The following is a 21,970-nucleotide window of genomic DNA, read 5'->3' as shown; positions in this document are numbered from 1 at the left end:
GCAGGACCGGGTCTCTACCAACTAGTGCAAATCAGTGTAACTTATGAACCGGGGAATGGGGGGGTCGGGGGTCGCGGCTGCCAGGGTGCCCCCAAGGTGCAAGGGACGAGAGCTGGCTTCAGAAGCCAGGAGAGGGGGAAGGAGTACTGGCCAGTGGGCAGGAGGGTGGATGCAGCCGCTGCCAAAGGTCTTGGGAGGAATTGAGGAACCCAGACAACCTTTGCTCAGGCCCCTCCTTCCCCTTTAATAGGTAGGGCCGTTCAACTGAGGGAAGGACCGGGGCGGGGAGGACACGATTTTCCGCCTCCGGCAGTCTACTGTCTTAAAGGCGTTTCGTACTTCCCTTTAAGGCGGCAGTGCCGCCCCTACTTAGTCTCTTCCAAGATGGCGGACCTACTGGGCTCTATCCTGAGCTCGATGGAGAAGCCGCCCAGCGTCGGTGACCAAGAGACCCGCCGCAAGGCCCGAGGTAAGGAGCCCCACAATACGCACCCTGCTCCTGGCTTATAGGAATTCACTCCCTGCTCTCGGCCTGGAGCTCCCTTAAACTCTGAAGACACCCCTCCTCCCCTGTTGGGCCCATCTGCGCCCCCCTTGAATTCTCCATTGGGCGCCAGCTCTGCCAGTCAGCGGAAGGAGAACGGCAATTGGCCCCGTGCTTGTTTCTAGGCCCAGCTTCTTTTTCTTATCCTTCCCCTCCGCCGTCCTTGATCCCTATTAGTAGAAACATCCGCTTGTCTCTCTGCTCCTTCGCAAACAGCGAGCTTCGATTGGTTAGCCGTGAACCAGGTCACACCCATCCCCTTTGTCCCTGCCCCGAGCTCCAATTGGTGGATGGACCCATTTTTCCGCTCTTTGCCTCAGTCCATCAATCAATCAATCAATCAATCAATCAAACCAGCTTTAATTGAGCTTTTCCTGTATTGTCTTTACTGTGCTAGGCCCTGGGAGTACAAAGACCTAGAAAGAAACAAACGCTATCTTCTAGTAGCTTCCATTCTGAAGCGGAGGCTCTTTAGGAATATAGGGGGTAAGGCGCCCATCTCAGAAGCAGGGATGCATCTGTGTGGAAGTCTCTTCCCAGACTTACTCTGGAAGTGTGTCTCTGGACCAGGGACTTAACTAAGTCCCCAGGCGACCAAGTCCTTAGCCTCAATTTCCTCCTGTGTAATTGTACCTACCTCACCGGCTTTTCAAATGAGACAAGACAAAGTGCTCCTGCAAACCTCAAAACACTCTAAATGCTAGCTGTTAATTGCAGAGAAGGTGCCAATACATGTCGGTAAAGGGAGTATCTTCACCCCTACCATAGAAATCATAGATCTATCTCTATTCTCAAATACAAAGTTGTTAGAGAGGGATGGCATTAGCAGTTTAGAGGATCAAGAACAGTCATGTAGAGAGAGTGGTAGTTGATTTTTCTGAAGGAAGAAAGTGATTCTTTTAGGCTGAGGTGAGGAGGGAGTGCACTTTAGGCATGGGTGTCTGCTAGTTCAAATGCAGAGATTGTAGAGGTTACATTATTCTAGAGGAGCAGAGAGAAGGCCTATCTGACTGTATTGGAGCATACATTATCTTTCCCCCCCAAACGCTCTCCTCTTCCAGACTTTCTAATTACTGCTCAGGGTACCATCCTCCCAGTCTCTCAAGGCTCACAACCTAGGTGTCATCCTCAGTTCCTCACTGTTCTGCACTCTAGTGCAGGCCCTTAATCACCTTACACTTGTAAACTATTGCAATAACCTACTGGTGGGTCTACTTGTTACAAATCTCTCCTAATGCCAGTCCATCCTCCATCCAGCCTCCAAAGTGATCTTCCTGATGTGCTAGTCCAACCACATCATCCTTCTACTCAGTAAACTCTAGTAGTTCCCTTTCCCTGTCACCTCCTAGATCAAATACAAAATCCTCTAATGATCAAAGTCCTTTATGACCAACCTTGCCCTTTCCAATCTTCTTATACCTTACACCCTATCGTGTACTTTTCAGTACACTCTACTTCTCAGCTCTGAGCATTTTTGATGGCTGTCCCCCATCCCTGGAACGCTTTTCTTTCTCATCTCTGCCTGGATGCTTCCCAGACTTTCTTTAATTTTCGACTAAAGTCCCATCTTCCACAAGAAGCCTTTCCCAACTTAATTCTAGTGTCTTCCCTTTCTTATTTCCTATTTATCCTATATGTAGCTTGTTTGTACATTATTTTTTTTTGCTTGTTTCCCCCATTAGATTGTGAATTCCTTGAGGTAAGGGACGGTCTGCCTCTTTTTTTGTATTCCCAGCACTTAGAACAGAACACAGTAGGACCCTAATAAATTCTTATTGACTATCTAGAAGAATAGAAATAATGTACAATGGAGCTGGAAAGATGGTTAGGGCCAGGGCTTTAAAAACTAAGCAGAACATATTTTATCCTGAGGAGCCTATGGTGTTTGAGTAGGAGAGTGAGGAGATAAAATGTGGGCTTAAGAAAAATCACTGTGGCAGCTGTGTGGAGTAGAGAAAGGACCTGAGGCAAGGAATCTAATTAAGAGGCTGTTGACACAGTAGCTATGTGAATAGAAAAGTTTTGAATTCAAAAAAAGTTGTGGAGATAGAAATGGTGAGATTTGGAAACGGATTGGATCTGTTGTGTTAGGCAAAGCAAGGTATCAAGGATGAAACTAAGAGAAATACTGGAAGATTGGTTCCTCCCCAGAAATAGAGAAGTTTGGAAGGATTGGTTTGGGGGTGGGGAAAGACAATGAGTTGTGTTTTGAACAGGTAAAGTTTTGAAATTTCTCCAGGACATCCAATATGCAATGTGCAATAGGCAAAATTGATCATATGGGACAGAAGCTCAGGGTAGAGATAGGGGCTGGATATATAGATCTATGAAACCTCTGCAGAGAGATGATCACCAAACCCATGGGAATTGGAGGTCACTAAGAGAGACCACTCACAGTTGGAAGTGATCATAGGGATGTAGATTTTAGAAATGGAAGGGACATTAGAGGACCCAGAGCCCAACCCCCTCATTTTACAGCTAAGGAAAGGTTGAGTGACATGTAGTGAGTAGTCTGGGGTGAAATTTGAACTCGGGGTCCCCCTGACCGCAAGTCAGGTGGCCTCTATGACACCTGAGGCTGGAATTGTGCGTCTGGGTCCTTGACACCAGTGCAGCAAAGAGATAACGAAGGATGAAGAAAGAATAAAGAAGGATGTGTCACTAAATGTGTCGGTTGGGAGCAATTTTAAGTTGACTGATGAGATCAGACGCCTTACTGAAAAAAGGCTGAGGGCAAAGAAAGAAGTGATGAACGAATGGAACTTTTTCTGAGTTTGATTGAGAAAGAGAGTTGAAGATAGATGAAGGCTGCAGGGAATCTGCATCCGGGAAGAGGTGGAAGATCAGAAGGCCTGGAGGATGGACCGATTGTGGGGGATCAGCGGGAGAAGACGGGTAAGAGATCGGGATCGGCCTGTAGAAGGGCCGCCCGCCCACAAGTGGGAGGAGACGTCGACGGGTTTGGAGTTAAGACAGAGAGAGAAGAGGTGGCTTTTGGGCGTCGGGAAGTCCTACTTCGGGTTAAAGTAAGTCTTGGCTCCCCGCCGGCGAGAATGAGGAAATGGGGAGGGGCGTGCGGGCAGCCTGAACTCTAAGGAAGGTTAGGGCTTTGTGGCTGCTCACGCGGGGAACCTTCGGGGCCCACGCTTCTTCCTTTCCTTTTTAGGGCCTGTCTGTCCAGGAACGAAGCAATCCTATTGGCTCTTTCCTGAGGTCCGTCCTTTTGAATTGAGCTCTGCTTTCCCCGCCCTTTGCCTCCGTGGCTCCTATTGGCCAAAGTCCACGCTCGGCCACCTATCGGTGACTATCTTGCCTTTTTTTTTTTAAACTCGCTCTTACTTTCTATCCTGCTCAGTCCGCCCAGTCCTTTGCGCTCTCTTCCGAACTTTTCAGCAGGAAGTGGTAGATGAGTGTTTTTTACCTATTACATCGTTGTGGGGAGCTTTCCTTTTTTCTTGCATTATGCAAGTCCAGCAGCTAGTGCTTATTGAATATAATGTGGAGTAGAAGAAGCCACAGCCTTACAGCTTACAGACACTCATTAACTTCCCCTGGCTGCTTCCTTGAGCTGGGCGTTTCTCTTAGAAACCTCCTTTCTCTCCCACTCCCCACTTTGAATTGATTTTTCTCCCACGTTATCCCACACCAGAGAAAATAGATGCTGTTCACTGTGGATACTCTCAGACACCTAGGTGCCCCTTTCTCCCCTCTGTGGCTCCAGTCTTAGAAGAAGAGGTGACCCTTACCTTTGCCAAGGCCAACCCTAACATTTGTGTGCCCTTTACCCCATACCTCTAGTTTTCTGAAGGAGCTTGCCCCATCATCAATCCCTTTTCTTCCGTCGACAAGCAAATGTGCAAATGCTTTCAAGTCTTTCTTGAAGAAATCCTTCTTTTGACCCTGCCTTCCATTCAAGCTGTTGGCCTTTCAGCCCTGTGCATTCTGCCTTTAGGCTCCACCACTCAACTGAAACTTTTCTGAGGATAACAACTATATCTCCTTTCTTGACTTAGCTTTGACTTTTGACAATTGAGTACTCTGATACTCACCATTACCTTGGCCTCTGTGACTTTGTTCACCCTTGGTTTTCCTGTGATCTGTTTGCTCTTTATTTCCTATAGTCTATGTGTCCCTCAAGGTTCTGTCATGGACTTTTTTTTCTCTACTCTTTCCTCTTTGGTGATTTAATCTACTCCTGTGTGTTCAGTTATCACTTGTGACTCCCTGATCTATGTATCCAGTCCTAATCTTAATCTCCAGTTGCCTCCTGGACATTTTACCGGGTTGTCCAACTGCCCCTTTAAAGTCAGAACATCCCTAGTTGAATTGATTTTTCTTCCCTAAACCTTCTTCCAAACTTCCCTTTTTCAGTAAAGGGAAACACTGTCCTCCCAATCATCTAGGGCTGAAACCTCATAATAACTATCTTTGACTCTTCCTTCTATTTCAGGTTCCACATCCAAACATTTACCACCTCCACAGGATCTCCTGCATCCATTCCCATGACTCTATTCTCTCTATTACTATTCTAGTTTAGACTCTCATCATCTCTTACCTGAAGTTTTATAATAGCCCTCAGATTCAATTAACTGTGGCTTTATTCTTATTCTTCCCTCTTCCTAAACCCCCTGTCCAGGTTTTGTTGATTCTACTTTTTTTTTTCCATTTTGGAGGGGGGAAGGCAGGGCGGATTGGGATTAAGTGACTTGCCCAAGGTCACTCAGTAGTAAGTGTTAAGTGTCTGGGATTGGATTTGAACTCAGGTCCTCCTGACTCCAGGGCCGATGCTCTATTCACTGCGCCACCTAGCCGTCTCTGTTGATTCTACTTTTCATAACTTACCTGATGTCCACCCTCCTTATCTGGACTATTACAGTAGCCTCCTAATTGGGTTCCTGGCATCCAGTGGTTCTTTCAGATACATCTTCCATACCACTACTAAAATCATTTCCCCACTCAGTTCTAACCATGCTTCTCACTTCCTGGAACTTCCTCTTTCCTCTAAGATAAAATACAAATTTCCTTAACTAGGCATTAGAAGCTCTTCTGTCTTGCACAGTGCCTGGCACATAGTGACTCTTAGTAAATACTTGTTAATTCCATCCACACTGACCCAATTACTATTTCCTAAGATCGACAGCTGTTTGTTTTTCTTCCTTCCTCCCTCTACCACCCAACCCCCAAAGTCAGAAATTCACTCTCTGCCTCCTCATCCTCATCTTTTAGAATTCTTCATTTCCTTCTAGGCTCAGTTTTTGTGCCACCTCCTACCCTTTCTCCCTAATTTATTATGTTCTCTACCTCCTCAAATAATTTTGTATATTCATATCTGTATTTTATTTCCCTAGTAAAATATAAGCTCCTTGAGGGCAGAGACTGTTTTCCTTTTGTTTTCCAAAGCCTAGCACAATGTCTTTCACATAATTGTTGTTCAGTCATGTCTGACTCTTCATCATCCCTCTCTGGGGTTTTCTTAGCAAAAGTGCTGGAGTAGTTTGTCATTTTCTTCTCCAGCTCATTTTATAGATAAGGAAACTGAGGCAAACGTTAAATGACTTGCCCAGGGTCACACAGCTAGTAAGTGTCTGATGCTGAATTTGAACTCAGGTCTTCCTAACTCCAGGCTCAGTATTCTATCCACTTTGCTACCTACGGTAGCTGCCATAGGCAACTCCTAGGATTGGATTAATTTCCCTGACCCTCTTCTCCCTAGCCCACCCTTCATTTTTTCACCTTTAATTTCAAGGAATTGTAATTTCAGTGCTGCACAAAAATTGCCAAAATAATGTTCCTAAGGCATATGTCTAATTCTATTACTTCCTCACTCATTAAAAATCCTCTAGGGGCATCCTACTGCCTATAGAATAAAATAAAAACTACTTTACCTGAGAGTTAAGGCCTTCTACAACCTGGATCCAGCACTCCTTTCCATCTTTATTTAATATTATTCCCTGTACTATACCAGATAGTACTCAAATTTGATGTGCCTCTGTTTGAGATGCAAAGTTGCCTTAATGTGTATTGTTTCACAACCCTGTGCTGTAACAATATGACTTGAACCCACAGCAAAGTCAAAGAAGTACATTGTGGAGCTGTATAAAAAAACTGTTGTTCCGCCACTTACAACATTGTTCCTATAGAACTAACTGTTCCATAGAATACTAAAGTTTTCCCTAAAGGCATGTTTTCCTGGAGCTGATTAATTCAGGCAGCTGAAAATACGGGACTACAGAGCTAGAAGACCACCTTATGCAGACCAACCTACTCATTTTATAGAGAAAGAAGTAGAGCCTCAGAGAGGGGAAGAAAATTGCAACTTTCAAATTGGATGACTTAAAGGCATCTCAGACTCTACATGTCCAAAAAAGAACTCATTATCTTTCTTCCAAAATCACCCCTCTTCTAAACTTTGCTTCTGTCAAAGGCACCAGTTTATAACCTTGGTGTTATGCTCAATTCCTCATTTTCCCTCGCCTAACATTTGCCAAATCTTGGCAGTTTCTAGCTTCTTAATATCTCTTGATTCCTAATCCTTCTCTCTATTCACAGACCTACCACCTTAGTCAGGTTTTCATTGTCTCTTGCTTTCAACCCTAATGGCTCCCTGTTGTCTTTTAAATTAAATATAAGGTCCTCTGTTTAGCTTTTAAAGCCCTCCACCACATGGCCTCGATCTAGCTTTCTAGCCTCATAAGTATATTATTCCTCTTCCTGTACTGTGTGATTCACCCAAACTGGTGTTCTCCAGTCTCCATTCTTTTGCACTATCTCTCATTCTAGAATGTACTCCACCACCACCACCCCCACCAACCTCCCATTACCACCTTATAAAACCCTTTTTATCCTTTACGAAGTATCATTTTCTACATGAGGTCTTTTCTGATTTCCCTTTTCTCCAGTAATAATACTCTTCCTTCCTAACTACACATTGTTTCTAACAATAGAATATTGGAGGGATTCTTTCATTCTTTGTATCTGTGTATTTTTATTTAAACCTGGTGCATCTTAATAAATTGATTGTTTGTCCAAGATTATACATCTGGTTAGTGGCAGAGCCAGGACTAGAACTTAGATCTCCTGACTTCTGAATTCAGATTCTTTCTACTGCTTTCTTGAATGAACGTTAAAGCTATTGACTGAAAAAAGCAGAGATGAACAGTGAACCATGTGTAACACACATTTAGAATGCTAGAGAAGAAAGAGTATAGAATCTAATAATTGTTTCTTTTGTCCAGTTTTTCCCAAAAGAACTAAGATATTTAGTTCAAAGATAAAAAACCCTTTTAGACATCTGTACTCAGGGTTCTTTTCAAAGAAGATAGATGATGCCCAACCAATTCCTTATAGATCAAAGGGGACAACTTCTCCCAGAAGACTTATCCAAATAGATTGTGAGATCTTTGAGGACAGGAACTATGTATAATAATAATAGTAATAGTATTTATATGGTACTTTAAGGTATGCGAAGCATTTTACAAATATTATTTTCATTCTTACAACAACTCTGAGCGGTGGGTGCACTTACTATTCTGATTTTATAGATAAGGAAACTGAAGTAAATGGAGGTTGTGACTTGCCTGGATAGTTGGTAACGTCTGAGGCAACATTTGAACTCATGTCTTCCAGATTGCAAGTCCTGTGCTGGATCCACTTCATTGGATTAGCTTCAACTTCTCTTCTTTGTATCACAGGTTCATAACACAGTATCTTATATGTAATAAAGTTCAACTATGTAATTGTTTTACACCTTTCACTTATCTGATGTCATTCTTCTGCCCAAAAAACCCTTAGTGCTTCCCTTTTACCCAACAAGGAACATTGACCCTGGCATTCAGAACCCCAGAATTTTCTTACTCTAAACTTTAACCAAATTGGACTCTATTGTGCCCCATATATACTTCATACTTTCTCATTTCTTTTTCTTTTCTCAAGCTGCTTCCTATACCCAGAACACTCATTTCTCCACACTTACACATACTTCCTCCTATTGAATTTCTACCCAACCAGTTCAAATGTCACCTTCCCCATGGAGCTTTTTCTAATCCTTACAGTTCACATGATCATGGATTTAGAATTGTAAGGACCCCGAAAGGTTATCTTGTCCAACCCTGTCATTTTACAGTTGAGGAAAGGCTAAGTAATTTATCCAAAGTTGGTAATAACACACCCAAGAGCTCACACAGCACTTTTGTTTTTACTTCTCTAATGTACTTAACATGTGATAGTGGGTATTGTAGGTACTTTATTATATTATATAACAACAATAATAATAATAGTAATGGAGGCAGCCAGGTGGCACAGTGAATAGAGCACTAGTCCTGGAGTCAGGAGGACCTGAGTTCAAATATGACCTCAGCCACTTGACACACTTACTAGCTGTGTGATGTTGGACAGTTCATTTAACCCCAGTTGCCTTGCCTTCCCCCCTCCAAAAAAAAATGATAACAGTAATGAAGAGGAAGGAATAGATAGCTGGCCTTGAGTCAGGAAGACCTGGGTCATTCCCATCCTGGTCGTGTGACTCTGGGCAGGTCACTGAACCTCTTAGTGCCCCAGGAAACTCTTTTAAGACTTTAAATTGTAATGCTGCCTGTGCCAATCCCAGCATTGGTAAATGAAATTTCTTCCATGGGAGGAAATGTCAGGAGGTCCTTATATACCAATGGAATCACAGATCCAGTCTGAAAAATAATAATCATAATCATAATCAAAGCACTTTATAGTTTGAGAATCAAAACAACTTTGAGAATTAAGTACTACAGGTATTATCTTTATTTTATGAATAAGGAAACCAAAGTGACTTAGCATCTAGAGTTGGAAGGGACCTTAGATACTATTTAGTTGAATCTTTTTATTTTACAGTTGCAGGAACTAAGGCCTAGAGACATGAAGTGACTTGCTTGAGATCCAGTGATCTCTCATTGTACAGATGTAGAATTTGAACTCAGATCTTGCTCTTTTCATTATGCTGCTATAGATTTGAAGTGTTCATATCCCCAACCTCCTCGACTTTATTTCATATTAGGCTTCTTCACCCACTATATACAGCCAGACTGGACTCTTAACTGTACCCTGAACTGACCATACCATCTCTTACGTGTGTATTTGCATAAGCTGCCAAATGGACCTTTCCTTATTTTTGGCCTCTTAGAATCTTTATTTCCTTCGAGGCTTAACTGAGCTGCCACCTCCTCCAAGCATCCTTCACTTTTCCCTCCTAAATTAGCTTGCATTTACTTAATTCTGTATATGTTGAATCCTCCCTAGTAGAATGTAAGGTACTGGAGTTTAGGGAATGTTTTGTTTTTAGTTTTGCCTTCCTCACATATATCTTACCTTGCACACAGTAGGTAAATAATAAATATTTGTTGAATTGAATATCCCCAGTGATGGATGAACATGAATCAGATTTTTGTCAGTTGGATAGCCTTTCCCTAAAACAGAAGTTCTTAACCTTTTTTGGTGTCATATACCCCATTGGCAGTCTGGTGAAGTCTATGGACTCCTCAGAAAAATGTCACCTACATTTTTCATAATTGAAGGAAATGCTACATTTCAGGTAGAGGTTAGTAAAAACAAAAATGTCATTCCATCCCCCACTCCTCACCCCCAATCCAACTGTTGAAATCTATCCATGAGTGCTACTTAACCCCTGCCCTAAAATATAGAATCAGAGAGTCTTAGCACTGAAACTCCCAGAACACCAGAGAGAGGATTGGGAAGGGAGTTCAGGGGGAAAACTTAGTTTAAAAACAACAAAAAAACCCAATAAAATTTATTTAAGATTACTGTTTCCTTTATAGCTCAGCTCAAGCACCCACCATCAATAGGAAGCCTTTCTGTCCAAATCATCTTGTATCCATTTTTAATATACCTACATATGTACATGTTGTCTGTCCCTATAGAATGTAAGCTTCTTACAGAAAGTAATTTTACTTTCATCTTTGAATTCCCACCACCTAATAGAGTTCCTGGAACATGGTAGGTAGTTGGTAAAAACATATTCATTGACTGATTGCTCAGGACTTCCTTTCTCACTTCTAGAACAGGCTGCTTGCCTGAAGAAATTGCAGGAGCAGGAGAAGCGTCAGAAAGTGGAATTTCGAAAGCGGGTATGTGTGGCAAGAGGGATAGAAAGTACATTTTGGGAGAAACTCCTTAAATTGCAGAATGGGGAGGTTGGGTTGATTTTCTAGGAGAGGAGGAACCTTGAAGAACATTGGGTATGGAGAGAGGCAGTAGACCTGGAAGTGTAGCTGGTTCCTTCTGAGTGCAGTAGGGTGGGAGTGGAGAGGAACACCCCCATCTTATGACTTCTCTCTTTCTACTTCTTCCCAAGATGGAGAAAGAGGTGTCAGATTTCATCCAGGACAGTGGTCAGACCAAGAGAAAGTTCCAGCCAATGAACAAGATTGAGAGGAGTATATTGTGAGTGAAGGGGCTGAGAGAATAGGGGTGGAGGTGGAGAAGTGGGGCAAGACACTTGGGGAGGCAGTCATGGTGAGAGGATTAGGTTTGGAGTCAGAATGTAACAAGTCATTTGTCAGCTTTGTGACTATGGGCAAATCCCTTTCATTTTCAGACCTTCAGTTTCTTAATTTGTAAAATGGTCAGAGTTATGAACATCAAATGAGAAGTGTGTGAGATGGATTATAAACAGTAAAACTCTATAAATGAAAGATTATCTTTATTATTATTAGAGATTAGAATAAGGGTGGGAAGAAATAACAGGGGAATAGAGAATCCTTTAGGAGGGGATCATAGACCCTTCCAGGCCCTCTGCTATTCTCACCCTTCTGTGCATACTCACTGTCCTCTATTCTTCAACCCAGACATGATGTCGTGGAGGTTGCTGGCCTAACATCCTTTTCCTTTGGAGAAGATGATGAATGTCGATACGTCATGATCTTCAAGAAGGTAAGAAAGACATCTTTCTTATCTCTCCTGACTCTCCAGTCTACCAAGTTGTCTTCCCAAGGGGGTCAGGGAGCAGGTCCACTTGGATCAAAGTGGCACCTATGGGACCCTGATTATGTCATTCCCTTCGATCCTAAGGAGTTTGCTCCCTCTGATGAAGAGCTTGACTCATACCGCCGTGGGGAGGAGTGGGATCCACAGCAGGCAGAGGAGAAACGGAGACTTAAGGTAAAATAAGTGCCTCTGCCAGTTGTAGACTCCCTTCAGCTCCTGCTTTCCATAGGGAATCTGGTAACCAGAACTTTAACCCCAAACTTCACTTCCTCCCACTTTGCTCTTTAGGAGTTAGCCCAATGGCAAGAAGAAGAAGCTACCCAGCAGGGTCCTGCTGTTGTGAGCCCTGTGAGTGACTACAAGGACAAATACAGTCACCTCATTGGGAAAGGGGCAGCCAAGGATGCTGCCCACATGCTACAGGCCAACAAGACCTATGGCTGTGGTAAGAGTATGGGGAGCAATGGTGATCAGGGATGGAGGGGCGAAGTGAGGGGGCAACAACGGGAAGAGGAAAGAGATTTGAATTCAAGGGAGAACTAGGGCTCTGAATGTCTTAGTTTTTAAGGGCAATGGTGGCAGGATGGAAAACTGAGTACTAAGATAATTCTTAGTCCCTTCACATCCCTCCTTTGCTCCCATTCCTAGTTCCAGTAGCCAATAAGAGGGACACACGCTCCATTGAGGAGGCCATGAATGAGATCCGTGCCAAGAAACGCCTTCGTCAGAGTGGAGAGGAAGGGACTCCCAGCTCCTAGGTCCTTTGTCTTTCTATCTCCTCCCCCTTAACAATCCCCCTGTGGCTTTGAAAAGGGGGAGTGGGGCCATGGATGAAGTTTCAGGCACTACAGTGCCACCTTGTCTTGACTTCTGATGCCCATGCCAGGGGTTGACCTCTGACCTCCCAATGGAGCCATTAGGATGGAGAGATGGGTATGGAGGCTCTCCTATGGTGATCTGGTCTGAGTGGTTTTAGGTTTTTTAAATGTTGGTTATATGGGGTAGTTGAGTGAATCTCCTTTCAATTTCCCCCAAAAGATGTGTGACAGAATGTAAGAGTGAATATTTAATCTATATTATCCTCCCTTTTCCTGGGGGTGTTTCTCTTCCCTCAAGACTAAGGTAATTTTATGCTCAATAAACACTGTTTGACCCCATGTGCTGGTTTGTGCATGGGGCAAACCAGATATCTGAATCCTTCCTGGGAGTGACTTGAGTGTGAAGAAAGGCATTGACCCTGGGACAAGGATGTTTGCTTTTGGGGAAGGGTCAGAGCCTGCAATTAGAATTTTTATAGCCAAAAAACCCCTTGCATTGTCTTATTTAACAGATGAGAAAAGTGAGTCCCAGGAAGTGAAGCTGACTTGCCCATGGTTACATGGGGAGTTAGTGGTAAGAGCTGGCCTAGAACCTTCAGGCCCCTTTTGCTGCTGTGCCCTATGTACCTCTCAAAGTCAGTTTGTTTTGTTTTGGTCAGATCTGATCCAAATTTTCTTCCCCTCACAGCTGCATAAAATACATAAAATACAGCTGCCACTATCGCAACTCCACCCTTACTGGGACGCTTCACTTCTTTGACCTTTTCCAACAACTTCTCCTCTCAGGGTCTTATTTCTCTCTTCTCACCCCCTGCCACCATGATGTTTTTATATTGTGTCTCCTTCCTTACGGCCCAGCCCCAAACAACCTTTGTTTTCTCCTTTCCCCAGTGGTCCTTTACTACTATTAGTAGCTGACATTTATGCAGGGCTTTGATTCACAAAGTGATTTCATATCTGTCATCTCATTTGATTTTCAACCTTCTCAGGAGGTAGATGGTGCAGATATTATTACCTCCATTTTATAAATGAGGAAACAGACTGAGAAAGGGGAAGGTCATACAGATCTTTCTCCTCAAGTCTGCTGCCTACAAGTCTGTGGTCTTTTTATTCCACAGTGCTGCTGCTCCCTTTTCAATATGGATGCCCCTTTCTTCTGTCCCCTCCCTAAGACCATGTCCTTTTCTGATCCCAAACCATGACACCCTAGTCATTCTTGCTGTCCAAAGTGCTTTATTGAGAGGAGTGGTAGAGATGGTGATGGATTTAGATGCCTCTGTTGATCTAGGACATGGCTCCCTCCATTTACTTGGCCTTGGGGTTACGGAACTTTCGCCCAGCAAAGACAGCCTTGTCTCCAAGAGCCTCCTCAATCCTAGGCAGGGGACAAAACAGCAGTGAGAATGGCCACTTCCTGTTCTACCTCTACCTCACTTTTCCCTTGGACATCCCCAACCTCCCCTCCACCCCTGCAGCATTGAGGTACCTCATGAGCTGGTTGTATTTGGCCAGACGCTCAGAACGGCAGGGGGCCCCAGTCTTGATCTAATATAATGAGACATAGGAGGAAAGTTACAGAGTTAAATGGAGAAGTGCCACAATCCAGTGACTGGGGACAGATTGGGAAAGAGAAAATTCAGGGACGGGTGAGAGCCTCCAGAAGACTTGGTTGTGGTGGCCACAAAGAGATGAGGGGATATCCTGTTCCCTACCTGGCCAGTGCAGAGTCCCACCACCAGATCAGCTATGAAGGTGTCTTCTGTTTCTCCAGATCGGTGGCTGACCATCACTCCCCAGCCGTTAGTCTGTGCCAGTTTGCAACTGCAGAGAGAGGGGCCCAGGCTCATTATAGTGGAAGGCATTCGATCTTAGTCAGAGGACTTGGGTTCAAACTCTACCTCTGACACCTACTATCCAGAGGACCCTGGGCAAGTCTCAACCTCCTGACAGATGCATTTCCTCATCTCTACAAAGAGGAGTTGGACTAGATAGTTTGAGATTCCTTCCAGCTCTAGGTCTCTGATCCCATGATACCTTTGGCTGGGGGAGGATCATATGTACATAAAATATGTATCTGGATTCTTGACAGGTTAAAAAGTAATGGGGTAAATGATTGCTGACCTTTTGGAAAAGAGGAGGAAATGAAGATTTTTTTTACCTTGAATTTTCCTGGTGATGCTCCTGGATAGAGGAGATTAGACCAGGGATATGCATGTAGGAGAATAACTGATTCATGGGTAAATTTCTAGAGCATGGGGTGATTCCCTCCTCCCTCCTTCTTGCCCACTGGGGACTCACGCCTGGATGGATTCGGTGACAGAGCCAATCTGGTTGACTTTCAGTAAGAGGCAGTTACAGGCTTTCTTTTCTACAGCCTGGGCAATGCGCTTGGGGTTGGTAACAGTGAGGTCATCACCCACAATCTGGATGTCAACTCCAGAAAGAAATGAAGTCCAGGTGGCCCAGTCATCTTGGTCAAAGGGGTCCTCAATGGAAACCACTGTGTGGAGAATGAAAAAGATAATGGTGAGAGGGTTAGGATAAGAACAGAGAGGTATTTTGATGGAGTAGGAAAAAAAAATAGTGGGCCTGTTGCCAGGGATCCTTAGTTCAAATCACAGCTCTGACCTTGTGTATGTTCAAACAAGGGACAAGAACACTGGGTTTTTGGATTCAGAGGACCTGTGTTGGGAACCCCAACTCTGCTTCTCAATCCAGGAAATCATTGGACCTCTCTAAGCTTGTTTCCTTTTCTATAAAAAAAAGGATGTTAAACTAGATGAGGTCCCCTCTAACTCTCAATTTAATGATTTCTGGCCCTGTGTTTCCTCTTTTGAAAATGAGTGTTGGAAGAAAAACTCTTTATAAGCCTTATGTCACTAAAGATATAGGAGCTATTATTATTAGATGTAGTAGTAAGAGAGGGCACTAGGATCAAAGAAAATACAGTAGACAGAATAAATTAGGGAGATAAGGGAATAGGGCTCTGGAATTCTATAAGCAGAAAGGGAGGATGGGGTCCTTGACTCTCTCACCAGGGTAGTTCTTGATGAAGCTCTTATATAGCTCCCCCAGCTTCTCCCCAGAGATGTACCGGGCAGGATCATCAGGGGATTTGAAGTCAAGATCATATTTCCCACTTCTGTAGAACTCAGAGGCAGCAACATCCATGCCAATCACCACCTTGTCTGGGTAACCAGCTGCCTGGATGGCTGTTTTCAGCAACTCCAAGGCTGGGGGTAAAGGGGAAATTAAAGGAGTAACATCCCAGTTTTCCCTATAGCCCTTATTCCCTTTATGGATCCATTCTTTCCCACTCCCCTCCTCATCCCACTGACTAACCTTCATTATTCTCCAAGATGTTGGGGGCAAATCCACCCTCATCACCTACATTTGTGGCATCCTTTCCATACTTAGCCTTGATGACACCCTTTAGATGGTGATAGACTTCAGCCCCAATACGCATCGCCTCTCTGAATGATGCAGCCCCCACGGGCAGGATCATGAACTCCTGCATGGCCAACTTGTTTCCAGCATGGGATCCCCCATTGATTACATTGAAGGCCTGGGGGAAATTAAGTGGAAGGAGGTTCAGATTTTGACCACAGTGGGAAAGGGAGTAAGATAAGATTAGGACTGTGGCATGAGGATAGACTTGAGCTATAGAGGGAAGAGTGGACATTAGATTCAAGAGATTTACCTAAGGGAGGAATTTAATTCCCTTTGTTTATTCCCTTTCTCAAACCTTCACTCCCCTCTTAGCCCCATCTCTCCTCTCCCTTCATCGATGATCATTCCTTTTTCAACTCCCAAATCAGTGATCTGCGGTTTTCTTGGTGTGGGTGCATACAACTTCTAAAATCATCTGAAGCAAAAGTCTGCTCAGAAGTCTTCAGTAGCTTACTATCCTATTTTATAGACTGTGAACTCCTGACCTTTCATTTAAGGCTGCGTATCATCCAACTTCAACATATTCCTAGTCTTATTTTACATTAATACTGCAAAATGGGATGACCAAACAGCCTATGAAGGTAATATTTCTTGTAGTTTTGAGCATATGATAATTTACTCCAACTCCTTTGTTCAATCTGTATTGCAGTCAAATATCCTGGTCACCTGTTTTCTCTCCATCCCCACCTTTTAATACGTTCTTTCCACATTTTTGCCTGTTGACATTCCTCTGCCTAGCTCAGGCACTACCTCCTCCAAGAATGGATATGTACCTGATGACACAGTTACTGCTCTTTGCTGGAAGGAATAATTTTTCCACCTTTATTACATTCTACCTTGTATTATTCCTATTTGTAGTTTATATGGCTTCCCCCCTATTATCCTGTAAAATCACTGACGACAGGATTGTGCTCCCTTTCATTTTTGTATCCCCAGAGCCTGGCACAATGCCTTGTACATAGTAGGAACTAAATAAATGCTTGTTGATTTGAAGTTAGACTCCTGTTGAGATGTGAGTGATCCAGACTACACAAAAGACTGCAGGGAATAGGATGGGAGTTAAGGAAAGCCATTCCCAGGTGCTTATCCCGGGAGAGAGAGGGTAGGGTGTGAGCTACCTTAGAGCATCACACACAAAGAGGCCATGTTGTAGGAATTGATCTCTATAGATAGTGAATTATGGTCTAGATTGCCTAAACAGTTTTTGTCCTTGAAAAAGGGGGCAACCTCTTGAGGCCAAGTTGAAAGGAATGTTATTGAGTCCCAGGGTCAAGAAAAGCTAACCGGTACTGGCAGCACAAGGTCTGGATTCCCAGCGAGGTCCGCAATGTGTCTGTAGAGGGGAACCCCCTTCTCTGCTGCTCCTGCCTTACACACAGCCAGAGACACACCCAGGATGGCATTGGCCCCAAACTTGGCTGTAGAGAAATCAGTGATGTGAGATATTTCTTCACTTAGAGTGAGAACCTTCTTCCCTCCAGCCCCCTCTCCCATTGGAATGGGTTTTTTCTCTAATCCCCTCTCCCTGGATACACCCTCACTCACATTTGTTCTCTGTCCCATCAAGTTCAATCATGAATTTGTCAACTTTTTCTTGATCCACAACACTCAATTTCTGAATGAGGGAAGACAAAAAGAAAAGACATACAAGAGATTGATTTTGAATGAATCATCTCACAGAGACTTAGGCAGGGACCTAAGACTCAGGTCACAATTAATGTCTGGGGGGGAGTGGAGGATGAAAAAGGGGAAGTACCAGGATCAGGGGAGAGGGAAAATTTGAGGGATTTTACCTTCTCCAGTAAAGCAGGAGCTAAAGTCTTATTGATATGTTCCACAGCCTTCAGCACCCCTAGGGAAGAGAGCAGAGGTTGGGGATCAGTAAGTTCTGACTTCGTAGACTAAAGAGATCCCAGGTTTACAAACACTCTCCATCTATGGGGCACACTACTGTGCCCACCCTCTCACTTCTCCCCAAACAAATACATTCTCTTTAAAGTGATCTCACCTTTCCCCAGGTATCTGCTTTTGTCTCCATCTCTCAGCTCCAGAGCTTCATAAATCCCAGTGGAGGCCCCACTGGGTACAGCAGCTCTGAATCGGCCTGAGGGTAGAAATGAGTTAAGACTATTCCTCTCTCACAGCCCAAGTGGGAGGAACCCTAGGCACCAATTTCTGAGTCCTGGGGGCTGGAGAAATGGTTAGTTGAGAAGTAGTCTGGGAGGAACCAGGGTTTGGGTGATTAGGGGATTCTGTTTAGTTCAGGCCCGGAATATATGGAAAAGGGGTAATCTGGATGTGTGGGTTATAGAATCCAAAAGAGCTGTGGAGGAGGGGAGAAGTCAGGAAGAGGTGTGTTTGGAGATACATCTGAAGACATGCAAGCTGTCTTTTCACCTTTGGCTGTGTATAGATCCACCTCCACTGTGGGGTTCCCCCTAGAATCTAGGATTTCTCTTGCAAAAATCTTCTGCATTGCCATGGCTGCAGACTTTGTCAGTGGAGAAGCTTTTAAAGAACCAAAAAAAACCATTCCTAAAACCACCCATGCCCTTTAAGTCTTGCCCCAAGCCAGGAAGGCAGGTGCTGGTACTAAAAATAACCAAGAGAAAGGTCATAGACCAGAGGCCCAGCTCCCTTTCCTTACTCAGAACTCCTCCCATCCCCCCCACCAACTTATGCTAGAAAATCTTTTCCCTTTTAATTGTCCCCCATTCCCTTTCATCTCCCCCCAAACTTCTCAGACTCTCCTCCTTCCCTTCATTTCACTCCCATTATCCTAACACCCTACCCATGTTCCTACCTCTAGCCCCCCAGTACCATAACTGTTTTAATCTACTATGTGCCCTACACCACTTCTCTTATTCCCTTAGTTCTCCCATTTCCTTATTCTTCCTCAGCCCCAGTCTTGTTTTGTCCCTCTCTTCCCATCCTATCCCCCCCTTACCCTACTCCCCACATTCCTCCCCATAATTCTCATATCCTGGCTGTGTCTCTACCTTACTATACCATCTCCCTCTCCTCTTTGTCCCATCCTCCCCAAATCCTTGTGTCCTCCTTTAACATCTCCAGGCTCTACTCCATCCTCTCCCCCATTCAGCTATCTCTCTGTCCCCTCCAACCTCATTCTTCAGTCTCTCCCCAACCTGTGGTTATGAATTACAACTTAGTGTAGGAGGTGGGGGGAAAACCCATCCCCTGCCTCTGCCCTACCCCCTCTAGAATCAGGCCTGAGAGGTCTCACCACAGCTGGAGTTCCTTGGACAAGGTCTGGGGGTATGGACTGCTGCTGGGACAGTGTCAGGCTATCACTCCTAAGCCTGGCATTTATTACTGACCCCGCCCCTCTGCCCAGCCCAGTGACTGGCAGCCAACAGTTGCCCACCAAAGGCAAATTCATAGTCCCTAAGACACTCCTTCCCTCTACTGATGCTGTGCTATCCCCCAAAAAGTCAACCCCCCCCCTTAATTTCACCACCCACAAAGGTGGGGCTCAGCTGGGAGGCAGCAGCTATTAAGCCTTTCCCTTACCCTTTGCTGGGGTTGAATTTCCAGCAGCAAAGGTTAAAGATGGACCTTTAGGAAAGGGCAAATGGGTAACCTGAGCCTCTACCCCTTCATGCATAGACTGCAGAGGGGTCTTGGGGGAAGGGAGGCTATATTCACTTACCTCCTGGTAAGGAGCCACTGTCAGTAGTGGGGTTTTGGGTCTTAAAGGGAAATTGGGAGGAATCAGGGTTTGGCTCAAGGGTCTCAGTATGAATACAGGTTTCTACCACTACTGGGGTCCAAAAGGTTTCTCTTCCTTAGGTTTCTTAAAGCTGCTGATCCCTCTTCCCTCCAGGATCAGTTCTCAAAGAAGAGGAGCCCTGTATCTCCTACACAGTGTGCAAACTTAAACACAGACCTTTGTGGGCCTCAGTCTTCCTGTTTTTTTTTTCGATCAATTTCTGTCTTTCTGTCTCTATTTGTCTCTGTTCTAGCTCCTCCTATCTCCATTGGAATCTTGTCTCTGGGTCTTTGTCTCTTTTTGCTCTATTTCTTTTTCCCTTTTCTCACCGTTTCTTTGTAGTTGAATGTGTCTGTTTATGAATGTATGAATGTTTTTCTCTGCCTGAATGTGTACCTGTCTCCCTCTGTCTCTCTGTACCTTAGTATCTATGTCTATCTGAAGTTTGTCCAGGGTCTCCTTTTCTTTTTCCCAATGTTTTGTTCAAATAGAGTCTTACTGAACACTTGTCGGTGTTGCCAGAACCAGAGGAGATTCCTACATTGGAAAGTCAGGCTTACATGATCTTTGAACTTCTTTCCAAAATCAAAACTGTATAATTTGGAATCTACTTGTTTTGCTGTGTCTCACTGAATCTGTCTCGAGTTTCTTTCTATCCTGGTATATAGGAGTTCTGGATTTGTGTCAAAGAACCCAAATTTGAGTTCTTATTCTGCCTTTTTTTTTTTATGTGTGACCCTGGCCAAGTATTATAGACCTCAGTTTTTTCATCCCTTCTGCATCTAAAGCTATGGTCATATACTTATGTCTGTTTCTTGTCGGTGTTTATCTTTGGGTCTCTGAATATTTTTATTTCTAAGTATCTTCCATTTCCCTTAGTTTATTTGCAAATCTGTCTCTATTCTTGAGTCTCTATTACTCTATTAAGTTTCAGAGTCTGTCTCCCTATGTTTATTTCCAAGTCTATTTGTTTCTGTCTTCCTGTATCAGCCTTCTGTATGTCTTAGTGCCTACTACTTCGGAATGAAACTTCGTAAATATCTCCAAATATCTGAATTTTTGCCACCCTTTCTGTCTTTTGTTGGGTCTTTGCTTGTCTCCCTTTACATGCCATCATTTGTATCCTCATGTCTCCCTGTCCGCACCCCTTTTGACTTTCGAATCTTATCTACCGTGCCCAAGTCCCTTCATTCTATCTTTGCACCTGTGTTTGTTTCTTTCTGCTTCCGAGGCCTTAAATCTTGAGGCTCAGCTTCCTCTGGTTTGTCTAAATGAGACTTTGCCCCATGGGTTTTACTCAGTGCTCCCTCCCTCTCTCCATAGGAGGACAGTGAAGTGCGTTTGCAGAAGGAGAAAGCAAACGGACCCGGCTGGGAGTTCCTAGTGTCTCCTCCCAGACGAGAGCTCTTTCTCCCCAGGCGCCTGGGAGACTCACAGTCCGTGACTCACCACCCTCCTAGCCCGGGTCTGCGCCTCCAATCAGTCGGTCTGACTCACTTAGATCTTGGTATTCTCTCTCCCCACACTCCCATTTCCATCTAAGCCCAAAGCAGACCTCACTTTATCTCATTCGTGCCCCTCCCTTCCCACGCTTATCTCCCTGAATGAGGGCCTGCCCCGCCCTTCGGTGAGTGCGGAGGGGAGGGGGGGAGAGGAGAAGGAGGGGGACAGAGGTCAGTTGATCCGGGGAGGCGAGTGCCTGCCACGAGCCCTAGAATCCGGCACTGCCCGGGGCAGAAGTCTGGGCGGCTTCGGACGTAAGGGACTGACACCTGGGTCTCCCTGGACTGCAGATACCCAGTGGGATTCTAGAAATTAAGTGAAAGCCAGCCGACCGGAAGTGGCCAAGCCCCAGGTTGGGGGGGGGGTATGAGGTGGGGGGAGCTCGCTCCGTCAGCCCCAACAGCCCGGAGAACCTGGGCCCCGCCCTGCCCCCGCCTCGTGCCCAGCGCGCCCGGAAGCTGGCAAACCGCTTCGTGTCCCGGCAAAAAGTTTGGGCAGAAGGCAGAAAGAAAAAGCTTCTCTGGCCTTCGTTCCTTCAACGTGCTCTAGTCCGTAGTCCCATCCACCCCCCCCCCCCCCCCCCCGTAGCTCGTTCCTCCCCCCTAGGGGCTTCCTCTAGTCTCGGCCAGCCCAGTAAACCTCAACCTGGTGGCAGAGGGGAGGGGGGGGAAGCCCCACACCATGGGTGGGGCTCCCGTCCCGCCGAAAGCGGAGGGATATTTTCTCCACTGAACTAGAGACGAAAGAGCGGCGTGGGCCAGCTTGGGGTGGACAAGTGGCACACATACCCCAAAGGGGCAGTGGGGGCACCTAATAAGCCTTCCTCTCCCTCCCTCTGCCTTCTTCCTCTCCCCCTACCATGAGAGAAAATAAAAAGACTGCACTGGCGGGAGAAGCGACTGGGGAACCCGAGGCTAGACACGTTTCCTTCCCTCCCCGGTTAAAAAAAAAAAA

General features: G+C 44.9%; 2 protein-coding genes across 5 annotated transcripts; one reads left to right on the top strand and one right to left on the bottom strand.

Moving 5' to 3' along the window:
- The first annotated feature begins 311 nt into the window (after positions 1 to 311).
- SPAG7 (sperm associated antigen 7) lies at positions 312 to 21,913 on the top strand. 3 transcript variants are annotated; one of them, XM_069063209.1, is made up of 7 exons: positions 312 to 469; positions 10,589 to 10,656; positions 10,884 to 10,972; positions 11,377 to 11,461; positions 11,600 to 11,689; positions 11,804 to 11,960; positions 20,837 to 21,913. In XM_069063209.1, exons 1-7 carry the CDS (start codon positions 385 to 387, stop codon positions 20,845 to 20,847), a joined length of 585 nt encoding a protein of 194 aa, XP_068919310.1. In that variant the 5' UTR covers positions 312 to 384; the 3' UTR covers positions 20,848 to 21,913. The 3 variants fall into 3 exon arrangements, with proteins under 3 accessions (XP_068919310.1, XP_068919308.1, XP_068919309.1); XM_069063207.1 differs by lacking the exon at positions 20,837 to 21,913 and adding an exon at positions 12,164 to 12,710; XM_069063208.1 differs by lacking the exons at positions 11,600 to 11,689; positions 20,837 to 21,913 and adding an exon at positions 12,164 to 12,710.
- Positions 13,547 to 19,151, bottom strand: ENO3 (enolase 3). Of its 2 annotated transcripts, XM_069063201.1 has the most exons (11): positions 18,181 to 18,291; positions 17,792 to 17,887; positions 17,577 to 17,635; positions 17,329 to 17,398; positions 17,068 to 17,201; positions 15,676 to 15,898; positions 15,369 to 15,566; positions 14,632 to 14,833; positions 14,046 to 14,154; positions 13,820 to 13,878; positions 13,547 to 13,708 (listed from the first exon to the last, which is right to left on the bottom strand). In XM_069063201.1, exons 1-11 carry the CDS (start codon positions 18,263 to 18,265, stop codon positions 13,639 to 13,641), a joined length of 1,305 nt encoding a protein of 434 aa, XP_068919302.1. In that variant the 5' UTR covers positions 18,266 to 18,291; the 3' UTR covers positions 13,547 to 13,638. The 2 variants fall into 2 exon arrangements, with proteins under 2 accessions (XP_068919302.1, XP_068919303.1); XM_069063202.1 differs by lacking the exons at positions 13,547 to 13,708; positions 13,820 to 13,878 and adding an exon at positions 19,028 to 19,151 and having other exon boundaries at positions 13,914 to 14,154.
- Positions 21,914 to 21,970: the final 57 nt, after the last annotated feature.

The sequence above is a fragment of the Petaurus breviceps genome, unplaced genomic scaffold, assembly GCF_028583685.1.
Source record: "Petaurus breviceps papuanus isolate PSGF00001 unplaced genomic scaffold, PetGlider_PUasm1.0 90537, whole genome shotgun sequence".
Lineage (NCBI taxonomy): Eukaryota > Metazoa > Chordata > Mammalia > Diprotodontia > Petauridae > Petaurus > Petaurus breviceps.
This window is presented reverse-complemented; position numbering and strand designations above follow the sequence as displayed.